The sequence below is a fragment of the Melanostigma gelatinosum genome, assembly GCF_949748355.1.
Source record: "Melanostigma gelatinosum genome assembly, chromosome: 3".
Taxonomy (NCBI): domain Eukaryota; kingdom Metazoa; phylum Chordata; class Actinopteri; order Perciformes; family Zoarcidae; genus Melanostigma; species Melanostigma gelatinosum.
Window position 1 is genome coordinate 24,478,683 of NC_136636.1, and position 20,300 is coordinate 24,498,982.

A 20,300-nucleotide genomic window follows, 5' to 3' on the forward strand; every position below is an offset into this window, starting at 1 on the left:
CATCAAAGTCGGACATGAATTAACCGGTATGAACCGTTAACGGCTCCAGATTACGTTACGTTGTAAGGTAACGAACTCATACAGAAGTCCGACTTCGACACAATATAACACAAAAAAAACACAACTAACTTTATCTTTGAAGCTTTCAAGTGAATGTCAGACAGCCCAGACTAATTGTCATGACATTTTAATTCATTGTTATTCATCTTAATGACTTACCGTTCAACGTAGTGTCCACCCAGCGAATAGATCCAGAAAATGCGGGCTGTCGATGCTCTTTCCAGGCTCCGACTGACTGACAAACACCGGAGAAAATCTTTCTCTCGCAAAACGGTACCACAGCGCTGCTGCTGCTGGTGGCCAAAGATATATTACATCCGTACTGGTTTAGGACTACCATTGAAAATGAATGGGAAACGGTTTAGGGAGTTTTAGCTAAAGAATCCCCGGGTGCCGCGCGGTAGGGCCGGGTTCGATCCCCGGCTGTACTTGTATTTTACAATACGCAGCGGTCGTTTTGATGCATTAAAAGTAGCGCTGTTTGTTTTGTGTGTAGGTTAGGGAAAGAATTGCTTATTATTTGACTGTATTTGTTTGCTGAAAAAGCAGTTTGTCATTTGTGTCGTGGTCAAGAGGCCAGCGATACGGCAGTCGGTTTGCTGAGTTTGAGTATATAGAAATTGTTGTTGAAATACGCTGATGTGAAAGTAGTGTGTCTGAAGACTGCAAAAACGCCATTTCCTAAAGGGACCACGTTCGTGCATGTTGTACACTGTAAAACGAAGATCCATTCAGAGGTTTGTGTACCAGTATTGCAGAAGTGGCCGTGTATGGGTTTGCATGCAGCATAGATGTACTCTGGGAAGACATCGATTCAATTGTAGCACAAGAATTCGCCATTTCCTTAGGGACCGTGTTCGCACAAGGCGTACACTGTAAACAATAAGGTCAATAGACCTTTCCTGTCGAGGTCTGTGTGCGATTATTTGTGGAATCACGGCTGTGTATGGTCGATTGAGTGTTTGAGTATAATATCCATTTCTTTCGGGACCGTTCTCGTGATTTGTGTGCATTTCAGAGACGGCAGTGTATGGTTTCAATTTTGTTTGAATGAGAGTGAATGTGTGGAGCGTACATGTAAGAGAGAGAGAGACAGCTGAGATCTTGAGTTGTGGTTGCACATGTTCGTGTGCTTTTCAAAAATTGACGGTCAGTTGAGCAGAAAAACACGCATGACACACAAACGTTGCAATCACACACAAACATAAAACACTAGAATAGACTGAGAGACAGCTGAGGGTTAATATACGTGTCAGTTTTACTGGAGTAGTTACAAAGACTACAGATTTATTGGAAATTGTGTTTCATAGGGACCGTCAGCAAAGTTAGAAGCGAAAACAGAGCAGGCATTCATTCAGTCAGACAGACGCTGGGAAAATTAGGGAGGAAAAGCATTCCTGATAAGAAAACAGGTGCAGCCTTAGGGAGTTGTATCGGCTTCAAGGTCAGAGGGCTGAAAGAAAATCTGGGAGAAATTCGTAACCAAGTATCAGACACACCAGCACCCATCTAATTCAACTGCCCCTCTTCCCTCTCCATCCCCGAATCAGACACACACCCAGACACACACCCAGACACACACCCGAACTAGACAAAGCACCCCACCAACTTCTGATCCAGACGATTCAGATGATAGGGACCTAAACATCGAGTTACAGCCATTGAATGAGTAGTTCCAAAACATAGAAGTTCACACCTAGCAGGTGTGAAAGGGGGATTTGTAAATAAAATATATTCATTCACTGTTAAATAATATGCGCTATACTTGTAAAGCTAATATTGCGGAGTTGTGAGGTCACTGTAAGTAGGTCAAAAACGCCGAATGGGGCATTCCGTCACCCGTTCGTACGATAGGAACAGATACAGTGGCCCTGAAAGTAACGCTTGCTTAAACCACCAGATTAGGGCAGAAACTGCCATCTTAAAGTAGGGAGAAGAGCTCTTTTCTATTCACACAGAGACTTCGAAATAGTTTAGAACTGCACTCCTTTCATTTTCTTCACCTTAAGTGTTAACAATATGCTGTAGATCAACATTTCACACACACTGACGTTCCAGAGAAGGCAGGTTTCGGACGTGAGCCAGTGTGGATGAAGCTGTCCAGAGCTCCATCAGGCCATTTGAAGGCACTACAGGAACTGCACAAGAAAATTTGGGAGAAGCTTTGGCTCCCTCTGTTGGTACTTCAGGAACTGCAAGAAGAACATTTGACAGGAGTTTTGGCTCTTCTGTGGCCACTTCAGGAACTGCAACAGGAACAGTTGACAGGAGCTTTGGCTCCATCTGGTGGACATTTGGGAATACTGCATCCAAACATTTTATATTGCATATTAGTGGAGACAGTGCAGACATGGCAGGCAAAGAACGCACTTATGATAAACACAGAGCAGCAGTGGAAGGATCAGATGTGGAGCTCAAAGCACGGAAAGTGTCACTAATGAAGAGACAGCTGGCAGAGCTTGACGTGGCTCAAAAGACTGCTAAAGACAAAAAGAAGCAGATGGCTCAACAGGAGACACAAGCAGAACAAGTGTTCCCTGTAATGATGATGCAACAACCATGGCAGCAGAACCAACGAGGAGCCCAAGGGGGTGGCCAAGGAGGAACTTTCTACTGCTACAACTGTGGAAAACCAGGTCACTACGCATGTGACTGCCGCTCGCGTGGTCAGCAACAACAACAAGGCCCACCACGTGGAAGAAGAGGAAATTACCAGAGAGGGAGAGGCAATCAGGATCCAAGAAGCCAGAATCAAGCTGGACAGCAATATCAGCAGCCACCTGCCTGGAAACAACAGAGACTCTGCTGCAACTATTAGCCTCAAAAGGCTACAAAGTCAAGAAAACCAAGGTCCAAACATGTAGGAGACAAGTCACTTTCCTGGGTCGCACTCTCTCATCAAGCGGCCTAGCTGTAAGCACAGCCCACAGGGAAAGCATTCTCCATCATGACAGACCTAGCATTGTGGGACATATGCTGTCATTCCTGGGTCTAACAGGCTACTCTCGCAGTCACATTCCTGACTACGCGGACCTCACCACCTGTGGGGAGCACAATGTGAAGAAACCATACGAAACACCTATGGGCTCTTATCCTGTACCATCAGCGTGCTTCCAGGACATCAGCATAGACTCCACTGACATGGGACCTGAAAACAGAGTACAAGGAAAAAGGTACATCTTGGTAATGGTGGACAGATTCTCAAAGTGGGTGGAGGCAATCCCAACTAAAAGAGAAGACGCACAGACCGTAATAAAGTGGCTGCAAACACAACTGATACCTCGCTATGGGGTTCCTAGATGCATAAGGTCCGATAATGGTTCACATTTCAGCAATAAGCATTTGCAGGAAGGAGAAGCCAGACTAGGAATCAGACATAGGTATGGATCAGTGTATCATCCACAGTCACAAGGACTGGTAGAGAGGGCAAATCAGACGCTAAAATTGAAAATATCGAAAACATGTGCAGCATCAAAGCTGACATGGGTTGAAGCCTTACCATTAGCTCTAATGGCAATGAGGAGCGCACAAGGAAATGAGACGCATCTTTCACCACATGAGTTAATGACAGGGAGGCAAATGCCAGGTCCTCCAAGAGATGGCTGTCATATTCCTGCCCTAGATGTGCAGCAAGTAGAAATGAAGGCATATATGACTGCATTAATCATTCTCACGGAGGCTCTCTCCAAACAGGTCCAGCGAACCAGTGCAGCTGACCAGGAGGAAGTAAAAATCTCATCCGAGTGGGTGACTGGGTCAGGGTCAAAGTTCATAAAAGAAAGTGGACTGACCCCAGGTGGACAGGGCCGTACGAAGTGAAGGAGGTTACTTCACACTCGGTCCAAGTCATAGGTAAAGCAGGAGCCCCTTGGCACCACCTGACACACTGTGCCCCAGCACCTGAGCCGTCCAGACCTCTAGCAGAGGTCCGAGGTGATCTGACGCAAAATGTGGATGTTGTATAATACCCTGTATTCGTTCTTAGGTTAGCCGTCTCATCACCACTGCCCTCTCCAAGGAACCACCACCACCCCCTCCCTATGGAGCCTACCCAGTATGGGAGGAGCAGACCAGCCTGTTAGGGTCAGATGAGGCAGAGCCAGACACATGCGTGTAACAGGACAGAAAGGTAAAGAAAGTGACGTCTTTCAGACGTCAAGAGAGGGATTTGTTGAGAAAATTATTTCTTTTAAGGTGTAATAGTTTACACCTTCTACTGTTTGCAATTAGTAGGGATAAAATAGCTTATATGCAGCTTTATTAACCACTCACGCAATACACACAGTACACGCTAGGGCAAGGGAGAAGCAAGAGGGAGATTACTGATTTAACTGCGTCACAAGGAATAGGCCGCCATCTTTAGATAGGCCCAACAGCCTCGGGCTGTATTAACCCAGTCCCCCCCCTGCAGTCGACAACATCTCACCACACACTGACAGATGACTTCTGGGACGGGCCAGTGTGGACGGATTTGTCCAGGCTCCACCCAGGTGTCATACGTGTACAAACACGCTACGCCTGCATCTTTTATTTCGACCAATGGGCTTCCATAAGAAGAACCCTACATAAAGCATCACGCTGCTATGTTGAAGGGTGTGCTTATGGTGGATCTCTGAGAGTGAAGCTATTAGTGACCCGTGCACGTATAACTGCTGGGCTGAATAACTCTGTTGATAATAAACCTATTGCTTTTGATATAACTAAACGCCTCTTGAGAGCTTTCATTATCCTCTTAAATCCGCTCTGAGTGTGAAAGATAGCTTTATTTTCACAACACTACTTACTGACTCAGCTCTCTATTAAAAGATTGTCGAGCTGGTGTTCTTGCGAGGGAACTCGCCTGGCTCCGCTAACTGCCGTTACTCCCAACGTCTACCCTGCTTCCACCGGTCAGAGCGCGCTCGGCCGAGAGACCAGTCCTGGCCCCGGGCGCTCTCACCAGTCGCGTCGGTTATGGCAGCTTCCCTCTTATGGATCCGTGCTCTTGGTAAATGCCAGGTTAGGTTTTAACGGCTAGGATTAATTCTTTCTAAAACCGTAAGGGATTGTTAAGTGGATTCGGTCTCTAGGATTACCTTTCAGAACTCAGTTGTTAGACATACAATGGCTTTAACTTTTTACTACCACGAGGAACTTTTTACTACTTGAGCAAATGAATGCACTTGAGAAATTTACTTTAAATGCAGATTAGATATTTATTGCAGGTTATATTTGGTTAGTTTTGCAAGGGTTAAAGCTACAGCTCACATAAAATGTCACTACACTTGATTCGTTAAGTTAATTTTCTTCTCTGATTATACTCATTAGTTTTAGTTGCCGAGACGGCTCGGTTGGAGCTGGATTTTCAATGGTGCGATGAAAAGGTTCTTTTGGAGTTGTTAGGAGCGAAGGTCTGGCCAGACCCTCGGTCCTCCTGCTCTGCAGCGGAGCCCGTTCAACAGTCCTCAAAACTCAGTACAAAGTCTTTCTCGGGCTGCTGCGTCTTCTCCGTTGTCCAGATGTTAAGAGTCGAGCAGTGGGGAGAGGAAAACCTCCGTCTTTAATTCTTGTTGTCCACGAACAGCAGTCTTCTTTCCGTGAACGGAGACAAAGTCCTCAATACATCAGTTGCGATCGTCCGTATCTTCCCTCGGTGCTCTTGGACGGCACTCGTGTTGAAATCCCAGTGTGCTGCCTGCAAATGTCTCCTTATATTCATCATTTGGGCTGTCAGAACCCTCCTGTTCAATACATGATCTCATCCCCCCCACCCTCTGGAAAGGGCGTTGGGTTTGAACATGTCCGGACAAGTCCAGGCTTCCTGCCTCTATGACTCATCTCTTGCAACATTCTCCTCCTAACTCCACCCATAACATCTGCTTCTGATTTCTGCAAAGTCATTCTGACTATACATTTCTATCTCAGCTCGAGTTACACAGAACATTTGTTAAACACTTATTACAATAGTTAAATCACTCTATGCATTTAAACATTCGTTACATATTGATTAAACATTTCGTTATATAATTCATACACTTTATCTTTTGATTACACTTCAACTATTGATTTCTGAGTATATGCTTTGTGCTCTTATATCCTGATTCTCCCTTGAATGTGCTCACATGTTACCGAGGCAGCTCTGAGGGGTCAACTCTTCTTGACAGTATATATGAATGAGGAAAACACAGGAACATGAAAACTAGGAAAACTGCTGCAGTGTAGACACAGAGGACTATGATGAACAGAGACGGAGGAACACAGAGTCTGAAACCACTGCGGAGGTGAAGGTGATGAGACACATGTGGAGTCAATCAGGGGCGGGGCAGAAAAACAGTCAAACAAACACAGGACACAAGAGGCAGGGAACTTCAAAATAAAACAGGAAACAAACAAACCAAGATCATGACAGTACCGAATCCCAGACATTCCAAGAGTCAAACAAGACCCGGGGGTGGATGGTGGGGTTCTAGAGGACGGCTGAATGGGACAAAATAGTCAGAGAGCTGGAGAATGGGGGGGGTGAGCAACCGAGCAGAACCGTTTCAGAGCATTGGCAGGACGATGACCAGGCGGAGAGAGCTGCTCCTGAGGGGTCAAGCTGGAGGACGACCTGGAGGGCGGAGCTCTGGTAGCTGGATCACTCACCAAGGGGTCTCTGTGGCCTGGAGCTCTCGCCAAGGGGTCTCTGTGGCCTGGAGCTCTCGCCAAGGGGTCTCTGTGGCCTGGAGCTCTCACCAAGGGGTCTCTGCGGCCTGGAGGTCTGTTGAAACAGGAGGTTGCTGCGGCCCAGCGGGAACAGGAACAGGGGGTCGCTGAGGTCCATTCAGGAGTCGGCCGGACCTCTGAAAGGAAACCTGAAGCTGGAGTCGGGGCTGTGCAGTCAGGGGCTGGGACAGGCTGAGAAGCAGACTGGAGACTAGCGGACTGGTGGCTAGCTGGTAACAGGCTAATCGAGTGGGAACCATCAGGCTTGAGGCTAGCTGACTCAGAGAAAAAACAGGAACACGAGGAAAACTGCTGGACCGTAGACACAGAGGACTATGATGACCAGGCACAGGGACGGGAACACAGGGTTTAAAACCACTGCGGAGGTGAAGGTGATTAGACACATGTGGAGTCAATCAGGGGCGGGGCAGAAAAACAGTGTCGGAAAACAAAGGCAGGAAGTGAAGTGATCTGAAACGAGAGGAGAGGTAAGTAACACAAAATAAAACATTCTGGAGCCCCACAGGGAACTGTTCTGTCTCCCTTCCTGTTCACCTTGTACACCACTGACTTCCAGGACAACTCTGTGTCATGCATCTGCAGAAGTTCTCTGATGACTCTGCAGTGGTCGGTGTGTAAGGGACGGACGGGAGGAGGAGTACAGGGCAGTAGTGGAGGACTTTGTGGAGTGGGCCGGTAGAAATCACCTGCGTCTGAACGTGACCAAGACCAGAGAGATGGTGGTCGACTTCAGGAGGAAGACGACGACTCCACAACCGCTGAGAGTTCTGGGAGAGGACGCGGACATGGTGGAGGAGGACAAGTACCTGGTGTCTCCATCGACAGCAGACTGAACTGGAAGAGGTGGTGGAGAGGACACTGAAGAAACTATTGTCCATGTTGGATAACCAGGACCACCCTCTCCATCACCTCCTGCAGGGACAGACTGATCCAGATACAGGAGAACATTCTGCTATAAGACTCTACAGTAAATCACCTCTGAACAGATCAATCACACAACTATGACTCTGTTACTCTTTTGTTTGTTTGTTGTTGGTGAAATCTTTGCACTACTGTTTAGTTCGTGAATTTAACATTATTCTATTTCATGGTATATATTGTTCATTTGATATTTAATACTTTATATTTACCTGTATCATAATTGCTGATGTAGTACAAAAATGTCCCCTTGATGGATTAATAAAGTATCTATCATATCAATCATTGAGTGCTGTCAGCCTCTCAGGAGAAGAACTCTCTGACCTCATGGAGACTACGCAGACTCCCTCAGAGACCAGCAACACTGCACTTTGGTTGGAATGTACAAAATACAAACCAGTTTTATTTGTTTTATACGATAAAAACATTAAAGGTTACACAAACAGATGATGTGAAAAGTAAAGAAAATAAAAGATAAAATGTCAAAAAGCTCAAAGGTTCAGATCAGCAATAAGCCTCGTCACACATCACACATGAATACATGAATGAAGATCAGTGAAACATGATCATCATTAAATGAACACATGATCAGTAAGAATACAAACCAAAGAATGAAAAGTTACATCGTGACACATTCTGCATTATAATATATCTTCATTGAATAAACAGCTGAGCTGGTTCTTGATCAGTAGTTTGGTTCAAACTTCTTTTGTCTCTTTTGATTTGTTTCTATGAGTTTCATCAAACTAGCACACAGTCAGTGATGAATGAAGTCAAAGTGAACAATACCACGTGAAGAAACAAGCTGCATTCATTTGATCCTTCATGTGAGACAGTGTTCTGGTGGATTTGGACGTTTCTGCTTTGACGTGATGTTTATGTGCTTTATTATCTAGAATCGTCCAAAACTTTGATTTCTTTTGATCTCAACGTCACTTCTCAGAGTTTGTTCATTTGTTACACGATGATCAAAGAAGATGAATTTAGTTTGTTCAAATCAAAACAACTCTTCACAACTTGTGCTTCTTGTTCCACAGATGCTGCATTTGATCCAGAAAGACTCTTGTTTGACATTCGGAGGTTTTTCTGAACGCAAACAAATGTTTCGAGACAACAAAGTTCAGTTTTCTACACAAAGTCAAAGATGTTTCACAGCTTCTCTCAGACAACACATCATTCCAGGTCATTACATGGACCTCGCTCAGCTCTTTCACACATCCATCTGCAACACCACAAGTCCCAGAGAGCTCTCAACCCCCCAGAGTCCAGACCAGCTCAGGTACCCCTCACCTGCTCCAACTGCATCTACAACCACTGAGAGATCAGGTTGGTACCAACTCACATCAGCTGTGTGTGATCCTGTACACACTGAAACATCTGGTCAGCAGAGAGAAGGTTTCTCTGCAGGAGGAGACTCTCCCTCCTCCAGAGAACACAGAGTCACTGAGGGACCAGACCTGAACCTGAACCCAAAGCCAGGATAAAGAGGTTCAGTGAATGTGGTGTTGAAGGTGTGGATGTGGATCAGTGTGTCAGAGGAGACTCTGTAGAAGGACAGAGAGCCAGCAGGACAGTCCACATACACTGCTACTCTACCAGAGGTGGAGGAGGAGGAGGAGGAGGTGATGGGTGTTATCATCTTATTGTGACAGACATAGTAACGACCATCATCATCATAATCACACCACAGACTCCAGGACTGATCATTCTCTCCAAACACACAGTCATCACTGCCTCCTTTCCTCCTGATTCCTCTGTAACTCACTGATATATCAACTCTTCTGCTCCACTCGACCTCCCAGTAACAGCGACCAGTCAGACCAGTTCCACACAGCAGCTGATGATAGTGGTCAAACCTGTCTGGATGATCAGGATATATCTGAACCTCCTTCACACATGTCACCTCCCTGTTGTTGTCAGACAGTTTGAGTTTTCTGTTCACTGTGTTTGTGTCGAGTGTGAGTTCACAGGAATCTGATGGAGAGAACAAGACACAACACAGCTGCAGTTATTAATCGATCATGTGTTTGATGATGACATCAGAGATGTGAATGAGTGATGTCACAGTTTGAAGATGCTTTGTTTCCATGAATCAAACTCAAAGCACACTTACACTTCCTCAGACCTGGTCTGGACCATCGGACTCCAGCAGGCTCCACCCTGAAAGGAGGAGGGGGGTCAGAGCAGCATGGAGACATGGACATTACATCGCTCTCACACACAGAGCTTTGTTATTCATCTTCACATGAGCACTTATTGTTCATCAGCTCATACTCTGTGACTTCACTGGAGCTTCTTCTGATTGGCCCATCACGACAGCTCATTATCTTCACTTATTCATGATGTATTATTATCAGTGTTATATTGACCTTCATCATCCATTTCACACTCAGTTTCCTCTCCAGTCAGTCAGTGAGTCACATGTTTAAACCTGCATCTATTCATTTCTTTGTCCACTTGTGGTTCAGTGAGAACAAGCTGTGAACACAACATGTGACATCTTATCAGCTTACAGAGTCGTTGTGTCTCATGATATCAACAGCTGCTTCCACATCCAGCAGTTACACATCAACATGATGACTCATCAGAGTCTTTGTGTTTGTGTCTCCTGATGAATGGAAGTCCACTCCTCTCTCTCTTAGCTCTGTGTTTGGTCTTGTTGTGAAAAAATGTGTAGCTGTCTTTCACACTTAGAGCAGGTTTAAGAATGAAACAGAAAGCTCTCAGAGGCGTATAGTTGTATCAAAGCAATAGATTTATTTATCAACAGAGTTATTCAGCCCTGCAGTAATACGTGCACGGGTCACTAATAGCTTCACTCGCAGAGTTCCACCATTCGAACACGCTTGAACACATCAGCATGAACCTTAATATAGGGGTCCGCCCCCTTGATACACATTAGTCAAAGTCAAAGATGCAAACGTAGCACGTTTATTACGTGTATTACGCTTGGTTGGAAGCCGTGAATGTCCATTCACCTTTGGCCCCTCCCAATAGGCGTTGGTTTCCGTCAGTGTGAGTGCGGTGTTGAATGCGTGAGGATCTAGAGAAAGAGTGTGTGGAGAAAGCCGGGCTCAGCTGGGCGTAGTCCCTCGCTTGAATCTGAGTGTCTTATCTATTTAAAGATGGCTGCCTGTTCCTTGTGACGCAGTTAACCTCAGTAACCTTCCTCCTGCTTCTCTCAGGCCCTGTGTATGCTGTGAGCACTGTATAAGTGGTTAATAGAGCTGCATAAGATAATGGTTATTAAAACTACAAATATGCTAGTGATTAATTAAACTGTATATATAAGCTAGTTGCTGATTAAGCTGTATTATAAGCTAGCTGTTAATTAAACTGTATATAAGCTAGTTGCTACTTAAAGCTGCATATAAACTAGCTGCTGATTAAGCTGTATATGAGCTAATTTTATCAACAAATCCCTCTCTTGACGTCTGAAGGACGTCACTGTCTTTACCTTTCTGCCCTGTTCACACGCTGGTGTCTTCCTCTGCCTCTCCTGACCCTACCAGGCTGTTCTGCTCTTCCCATACTGGGTAAGCTCCATAAGGAGGGGGTGGTAATGGTTCCTTGGAGAGGGCAGTGGTGATAAGACGGCCAACCAAAGAACGAATACAGGGTATTATACAACATCCACATGAGACCAATATTGCAATGAACACACCCACTGACACTGCTATTGACAAGATCAGGTGCTTCCATTTTCCAAACATGTTTTCCATCCAATCTCCAAATGGATTGTTCACACCTGATGCTTCCTGCATTTCGTTTGACAGTGCCCTCAGACTATTCAGTGCTTTTGTGACTGAACCGTCCGGCGCAGTATTGTTGGGGATGACAGTGCAACACAGGTCTCCAAACATTGAGCAAACACCTCCTTTTTCAGCAAGCAACATGTCCAAAGCCATTCTGTTTTGTACAGTAATCAAAGAAGTAGGGGCCAGCTGCTCAGCCAGACCCTCTATTGCATCCCTAGTATGATTAGCCAAACGAAGAACATTGTAATGCACATAATTGATACGATCAACATTTTTATTCACAGTTATCCATGGAATAATACTTGCGACACTCTCAAAACCTGCTGCAATTTGGTCTACCAATTTGTATTCATTAGGCACTCCTCTGGGCACTCCGATAGCATCTATGTAGGTTGGACCTCTGTCCAGGCTGAACTCAGCTCCAGCTGCTCTTTTAGCTAAGATATGTCTGCGTCTGCGTTGGGTCAGGCTTTGTACTTTGTTTTGCTCCTGTAGTATTTTGTCTCCCACTAAGGTAAGTGGCATTGCTAGCCTCACCATAGCACACATTCCCATTGTAGATGTTGGTATGTTAGTGAATAAGCGCAGACCCCCACAGTAGTAAAATAGCCCTCCCCTAGCCCAAGAACCTATCTCTGAGCCTGGTCGTGTCACGTTGCACCAGTCTTCTGGCACACTACCTAAGTTGGTTTGAGCTCTATCGTTGGTGAAATGGTAACAGACATATCTGGATCCTAGTCCTTTGTAAGCTTTGAAATAACCTACTGTAGTTTGGTTGTCAATCGGTGGAAATATGGATGCCAGAGTAGTGCAATTTGGTGGAGTAGCCATTTTAGTCATATCTGTCATGCACGCGTATCCTGTTGGGTCAGATTCAGGATATAGTGGTGCTGGTTCGGTGAACATAGCTGGTCTAGCTGCAGCACAAGCTACACAGCCACTCATTTTGTTTTTTATAGCATTATCAACAATCCAATTTAACCAAACATTGTCGCTTCCTTGTCCTGTAGCTAATTGAATCACCTGTTGGGGAGTCCATTCAGAAAAGTCTTCTGATAAGACAGTAGGTGGGTCTGGTGGTGGCGGTTGTCTGTGCGGAATTATATTTATCTGAATTCCTACTCTCGGGTCTTTGCCGGGGACGTCCACTAATAGGGCGAACCATATTATGTTTTTTCCTGTGCTGCTTTTGGTGACGTTGTTCAGAGACAGAGATAAGGGATTGGCTGTTGCTGAAAAGTCTCGTTGGAAGTTTATTTTGTCCCATAAGGTCCTTCTCGGACTTTCCCCTCGCATTGTTGGCTTCCACCGCCCTGTATACTTTGTTACCGCCCCCCAGGAATGACAAAACGCTATGTACGCGACGTTCACGTAATTCTCACATCTGTTGACTATGGCATTGTCAGCACACAAATACACAGCATGACCTCTCCATGCTCTTGGTCTTCTTCCACAGTTAATCACATCACACAAATCAAAAGTAAAAACGGTTTTGCTCCCCTGGGTGTAGTTTAAGGTCAGATATGCACGACACGCTTTTGGTGGTGGCTTGTATGCCGGTTCTGCGGCATCTCTTTTTTGCCTAACCTTCCCTCTCTCGAGGTCGTTTTGAGTTTTGTTCACATCCTCGCCGCTTGTTGTCAGATTGAAGCTTGGATGACTCTCAAATCCTGTCAGATTTTGCACTGCCTCTGGCAGACAGTCATAGTTTCCGCTAGTTGGTTTGTTCACTGTTTTGTCCCCCATTTTCAATCCCCAAGTCAAGAATATCACAAATGCCACACCCAAACCCAATAGGACCCACCCAGTTCTTTTACCTATCCCCATGTCTTTCCAGGTGACTGGGGGATGAATCCCCAGTGGCTGGATTTCCGTTCTCCCAAACAGATAAACCGGCATTTTGTGTCAGATTACCTCGGACCTCTGCTAAGGGTCTGGAACGCTCAGATGCTGGGGCACAATGTGTCAGGTGGTGCCAAGGTGCTCCTGATTTACCTATGACCTGGACCGAGTGTGAAGTAACCTCCTTCACTTCGTACGGCCCTGTCCACCTGGGGTCAGTCCACTTTCTCTTGTGAACTTTGACCCTGACCCAGTCACCCACTCGGATGAGATTTTTTACTTCCTCCTGGTCAGCTGGACTGGTCCGCTGGACCTGTTTGGAGAGAGCCTCCGTGAGAGTGATTAAAGCAGTCATATATGCCTTCATTTCAACTTGCTGCACATCTAAGGCTGGTATATGACTACCGTCTCTTGGAGGACCAGGCATTTGCCTCCCTGTCATTAACTCATGTGGTGAAAGATGCGTCTCATTTCCTTTTGCGCTCCTCATTGCCATTAGAGCTAATGGTAAAGCTTCAACCCATGTCAGCTTTGATGCCGCACATGTCTTTGCTATTTTTGATTTTAGCGTCTGATTTGCCCTCTCTACCAGTCCTTGTGACTGTGGATGATACACTGATCCATATCTATGTCTGATTCCTAGTCTGGCTTCCACTTCCTGCAAATGCTTATTACTGAAATGTGAACCATTATCGGACCTTATGCATCTAGGAACACCATAGCGAGGTATCAGTTCTGTTTGCAGCCACTTTATTACTGTCTGTGCGTCTTCTTTTTTAGTTGGGATTGCCTCCACCCACTTTGAGAATCTGTCAACCATTACCAAAATGTATCTTTTTCCTTGTACTCTGTTATCATGTCCCATGTCAGTAAAGTCTATGCTGATGTCTTGGAAGCAGGCTGATGGTACAGGATAAGAGCCCATAGGTGTTTTGTACGGTTTCTTCACATTGTGATCCCCACAGGTGGTGCATTCGTCGCAGAAGAGGTACACCATACTTTCCATGCGTGGGTGCCACCACAGTGCTTCCACCCTTTGTAATGTTCCTTTCTTTCCTTCGTGCGTTGGTCCATGTGCCTCTGGTATCAGTGAGACACACAATTCTGCTGGTGCTACCACTCTGCCATCATGGGATCTCCAAAGTCCACTTTCTCCTTTTGTTGCTCCTTTCCTTTGCCATTCAGACCATTCGTATGGTCCAGCCTTCTTCTGTATCTCAATCAGTGTTTCTTCAGTGATTTCGGGTTCTTGTATGGCCATTTTCAGAATCATCTGTTTTGGTCTGTATCCTCCTACTTCTTTAGCAGCTTCATCTGCCCTGTCGTTTCCCACACTTATTCTGGTCTTTGCCTTGCCATCATGTCCTTTGCATTTCATGATTGCCACTCTTTTTGGTAGCTTCATAGCTTCCACCAGTGCCATGATTTCCTTCTTGTGTTTGATGGGTGCGTCCATTGATGTTGTGTATCCTCTTCTTCGCCACATGGGCCCATCAACGTGAGCTGCTCCATGTGCGTAAGCAGAATCTGTGAAGATGTTTACTGATTTTCCTTCTGCTATTTTCAAGGCTTGTATGAGCGCTTCGACTTCTGCCAGTTGTGCTGATGCTGGTTGAGGTAGGATACCTGATGCTACTATTGTGTGTTCCATGTCTTCGAATTGTCTCACCACAGCATAGGATGCTGTGTTTCCGTCATCTCCTTTGTAGCAACATCCGTCCGTGTATAACCACATTTCTGCTCCTGGGATTGGTGTATTTCCTAGGTCTGGCCTTAGTTTGTTTTCAATGATTGCTCTTGCTTCGCAGCTGTGTGGTTGATCTCCTTGTCCTTGTTGTAGTGATGACGCCATATTGATTCCTCCTGTTTCATAGACAATATGTGGTCTTGTGCATTCTCTTTGAATTTTCGATTTTCTTGCAGCTCCGAACGTGAATTCTTTGCTGAGGAGGAATGCAGCCACACCATGATGTGTGTGGATTTTCAGAGGGTGGCACATGACAATGTGGGATGTTTTCTCGATCGCCTTTGCAATTGCCGCCATGTGTCTTGTACAGGTGGATTGGCCAACTTCAACTGGGTCCAGTTTTGATGAGTGATACATGAGTACCACTCTTTCTCCCCCTTTTTTCTGATACAAAACTGCATTTACCATCCCTCCTTTTTGTTCAGAAACATCTAGGTGGAAAGGGAGTGAATAGTCTGGAGCTTGAAGTGCCGATGCGTGTGCCAGAGTCTGCTTGAGTTTGGTGAACGCGTCTTCAGCGTCTTGTGTCCACACCAGTGGGGCAGAGGTGTTTCTAGTTCCTGGTTCCTTGAGCAGGCTTCTGAGACAGGTGGTGAGGTCAGTGTAGTCTGGAATGTGACTACGAGAGTAGCCTGTTAGACCCAGGAATGACAGCATATGTCCCACGGTGATAGGTCTGTCATGATGGAGAATGCTTTCTCTGTGGGCTGTGCTTACAGCCAGGCCGCTAGATGAGAGAGTGCGACCCAGGAATGTGACTTGTCTCCTACATGTTTGGACCTTGGTCTTCTTAACTTTGTAGCCTTTTGAGGCTAACAGCAGCAGCAGAGTCTCAGTGGCCTCCAGGCAGGTGGCAGAAGATGGGGCAGCAATCAGGAGGTCATCCACATATTGTATGAGGACGACACCATCCGGCACCTCTATATCAGACAAGTGTAGTCTGAGATGATGGTTGAACAAACCTGGAGAACAACGAAAGCCTTGTGGCAGGCGAGAATAGGTGTATTGCTGGTCGTTGAATGTGAAAGCAAACAGTGTCTGTGAATCTTTGTCCAGAGGGATGCTGAAGAAGGCGTTAGCGAGGTCAATTACCGTGAAATATGAGTGCTGTGGGCTGAGATTTGTTAAGGCAATATGTGGATCTGGAACTGGATATGACGCAGGTTGTGTGGCATCATTGATTGGTCGAAAATCTTGTACCATCCGCCAGCCTGTGTTGTTTCCGGCCTTCTGCACTGGCAATATTGCTGTATTGTATGGTGATTGAGTTTTCACCAACACTCCAGCTTGTAGCAGACCTGCAATGGTCGGGGCGATGCCTGCGATTTGTTCTGGCTTTAGTTTGTACTGTGGATGCCAGATAGGAGGTGCAAATGGATCCAACAGCGTCACCTTCACAGGTTTGACCGTTGCCAATTTTCCCACATCATAAGGGCCAGTCGTCCATAGTTTCGCAGGCACGCCGTCCAATAGAGCTTGAGTTGCAGGATGGTCAGTGCATGGTTTTCCATGATGGCGTGGCAGTGGTAAATGTTCAGGTAGTGTGTGTTCTTTGGTAGAGATGATCCATCGCCACATATCTTCTTCTGTTGCCTTCAGCAGTCCTGCTGTATCTGTGTGTGTCCATGACAGAGTATGTGCTCTTTTTATCATGGGGCCGAGTCCTCTGGCCTCTTGTCCAAATCCAACCGCTAGGGTGACGTGTGGAGCAGATTCTTTGCTGAGACCATACCACTTGGTCTGATAATCATCCAATATCACTGCTGCAGCCACTCCTTCTTTTCCACAATACACATCATGACATATTAGTTTTGGAGTTAGGTGTGCCATATTGTTGTCCCAGTCTTCAGCATATGGGCAGTCTGGATCGTCCGTGACATTCATAGTGCAGTGCACATATGGCAGAGGAGTTTTATATGGATGCAGTCTTTGGATTTGTTCTCTGTGTATGTTGAACCAGAATTGAATTGTTGGTGTGCTTGGTCCTGTGGCTAGACATCTCAGCCAGTACACTTCTTCATCCAGTGATTCCACATTAATGGACGTTTGTGGCATAGATAGTATCCGCACAGGCATTGATAGTGTGCTTGCAGGGGGAGGGTCCAGTGAGACCTGGACCCCTTCGTTGTTTAGCCATATTGTTAGACCGAATTTAGTCATCAGATCGCGGCCCAGTAGGTTTACTGGGCAGTTTGGAGCAGATAGGAAGCTGTGTGACCATTGTTGACTTCCAATTTGGACATTTAGAGGTTTAGTGCACCACTGGCGTTCTGGCGCGCCTGAGACCCCAACCACTGACACATATTTAGAGGACAGGACCTGTGGAGACGTGAGGCTGGAATATGTTGCCCCTGTGTCCACCAAAAATGTGTGATCCTGTCCATTTATTGTGCAAGTGAGAGTCGGCTCACTTGCTAGTCCAAATTTCATGATGCCGGTGCCAGGTGGTTGTGGGGTGTCCTAGTAGGAATAATGGTTATTCGCCCACTGAGTTTGTAGTGCCTGATTGACATTGTCTCCGGAGCTAGGATCATTTTGCGTCCATTGATCAGTGCCTCCTAGTGGCGCCTGGTATGGCTGTCCAGCTTGATTCTGGTTTCGTGGATCCTGAAAGCCTCCTCTTCCTCTCTGATAATTTCCTCTTCCTCTGGGTCCTCCTCCTCTTCCACGTGTCGGGCCTTGTTGTTGCGGCTGACTACGTGAGCGGCAGTCACGTGAATAGTGACCTGGTTTTCCACAGTTGTAGCAGTAGAAAGTGCCTCCTTGGCCACCCCCTTGGTCACCTCCTCTTTGTCCTCCTCTTTGGTTTTGTTGCCATGGTTGCTGCACCATTACAGGGACCACTTGTTCTGCTAGTGTTTCCAGTTGAGCCATCTGCTTCTTTTTGTCCTTAGCAATCTTTTGGGCCGAGTCCAGGTCAGACAGCTGTCTCTTCATCAGTGCCACTTGCAGTGCCTTGAGCTCCACATCTGATGCTTCTGCAGCTGTTCTGTGTTTATCATAGTGATGCAGTACATGTTCTCTCCATGCAGATTGAGTGAAGGAGGCGATGGCCACAGTGTTTTCAATTGCCTCTCGTACCTTTGCAGGCAATCCTTTGGTCACCATGCTTCTCCAGAGTGCCAATGATGTCTGAGATGCATCTGGGGATTCTCGAAATGTTGTTCTCCATACTTGCTCAGCGCGAGCTAGGAGATCTGTAGCAGCCTCCCCAGGCTTGGCCATGAAGGTTGACATTTGGCTGTGGTCTGTTGGGGTGGGGTACTCTCTCCTTATGGCCTGATGTAGTGCCAGCCTGACACCGCCTATGGGCGTGGGGTCAGGCGCGTTTGTGGTTCCTGCTGCGGCTTCAAGCTTTTTCAGTGTGTGTGGGTCTGATGCTCTGGCCAGCAGGCCTCTGTAGTCACCAAGTGCCAGTTTGTGGGCCTTTGTATATTTATCTAGCTCGTCTAGCCATGGCTCTGCTCCTGAAGTCAGTGAAGGAAGTGCAGTCAGGAGTGTTGACATGTCCATGAAGGAGAAGGGAATAAATGCCATCTGGTGAGGGGCTGCAGCTGTTGGAGCTGCTCTGAGTGGCATCTGACGTGAATCAGGCCGATATAGTTTTCCACTGCGTGTTGTTGATGGGGCTGTGGCATATCCTGTGAATTCTCCATTCAGCGTTAGCTTCTGTACTTCATGTGGTTGTGGCCATGTGTGTTCGTTGGCTGGCCGTGCAGCTAGTTCGATCAAAGCCTCCTCTTCCTCTGCACCAGGAACCCACAGGTTCGTTTGTGGTATAGCATGTCCCTTAGCCTCCATGTATGGCGCATAGCATGCTGCTCCTGCACGCTCTTTTTCCAGCTGTTCGAGGTCCTCCAGTTGTTGTTGCAGGATTAGAATATCATCTTGTGTTTCGTCTTCTTGTCTGAGTTGGTAACGGTCTCTGATTGAGTTGCTCACTCTGTGCCGAGTTTCGAGTGGGGCTGTCAATTCAAAAGCATCGAAGCGTGGCCCATTGTGTGCGTCGACAATTAGTCTAGGTGTAGTTGCAGGTTCGGGTGTGTTTGGCAGCCCTAGGGCGCCAAGCTGAGTTATCAGGTGTCCTACAGTCTTCTCAACTTGCTTCGCTCTTTTTCTTCTCTCCTTTTCCTCTACTGAGACAGGTATATGCAGCTCTCCTCCTTCTACTGCGAAGATGCCTTTCAGGAACCCCTTTGATACTGGTCTTACTGGAGCCTGAATGAAAGGGTTTGTGGGCACATAATCTGGAGGGGGAGGTGGGAGATCAGGGTACAGTTGGCTCTGTTCATGTTCATGCTTGTCTTTGTGTTGAGGTGGCAGGTCAGGATACAGGTTGCTTTGTTCATGCTTAGGCTTGTCATTGTCGATAGGGGTGAATGGGTTGTTGGCATATGAGGGAGGGGCAGAGGATGAGGGTGTTAGGACCGGAAACATGCCTCCGCTGTGTTTGGCGGCCTCTAGTGGTGAACGTGCTGCTTCAGCATCCAGCACCTGCTCCGTCCATTGCTGTTGTTGTCCAGTGGGAGTCGGCTTCCTGTCCATCTTGTTGTTATCAAAATCGAAGCACCTTTTAAGATAAGGCCAGACGCCTTTTTCTGCAGCTGCGTGGTTCCTTGCTGTTCTTTTTCCCATGTTTAGATATCTTGGATTTCTGTCCTGCCATTCGTTCTTCTTCTCTTCACAGTGTCTCATCACTTCTCTGCTCATCTGTTGCACCATCTCTTCTGTAGGGGAACAATTCAGCCGTTCTCCATCCCAAATGGCTTTATCTTTCCATCTGTTTATCAGTCTTTTGTAGGCTTGCTGTTCCACTGGCCAAAGTTTGCTTCGTCCATTAATCCTGCTCTGTTCCTGGACTGCATTCTCCAAGATGCACAGATAAGAGGAGTATTTCGCAGCCATGACGTCTCTCTGCAATATGCAATAAAAGTCTGAAATCAGTATTCCCAAATGTCCACACGATGGAGCCAAAGCTCCTGTCCACTGTTCCTGTTGCAGTTCTTGAAGAGGCCACAGAAAAGCCAACATGCATGACAAATGTATTGTTTTTTTTTGTTTTTTTTTATCATGTAGCACCAGCAGAGGGAGCCAACGCTTCTCCCAAGTTTTCTGGTGTCTGTTTGAACTCAGATCAATGTCATGTACACTGGCGCATGTCTAAAAACCTGCTTTTCTCAGTAATATGTGTGTGTGTGAAATGATGATCTATTTTATTATTAACACTTATGGTGAAGAGGACGAAAACAGTACAGTTATAGATTTATTTC

At 46.3% G+C, this 20,300-nt stretch overlaps 1 protein-coding gene across 1 annotated transcript in view; it reads right to left on the reverse strand.

Annotated features, from left to right (window-relative positions):
* Positions 1-8,126: 8,126 nt before the first annotated feature.
* Positions 8,127-20,300, reverse strand: part of LOC306797398 (uncharacterized protein) — a 39,124-nt gene continuing 26,950 nt past the window's right edge. The window contains 2 exon segments of the mRNA XM_079296746.1: positions 8,127-9,657; positions 9,797-9,843. Coding sequence (XP_079152872.1) covers positions 9,065-9,657; positions 9,797-9,843 — 640 coding nt within the window. The 3' untranslated portion in view covers positions 8,127-9,064.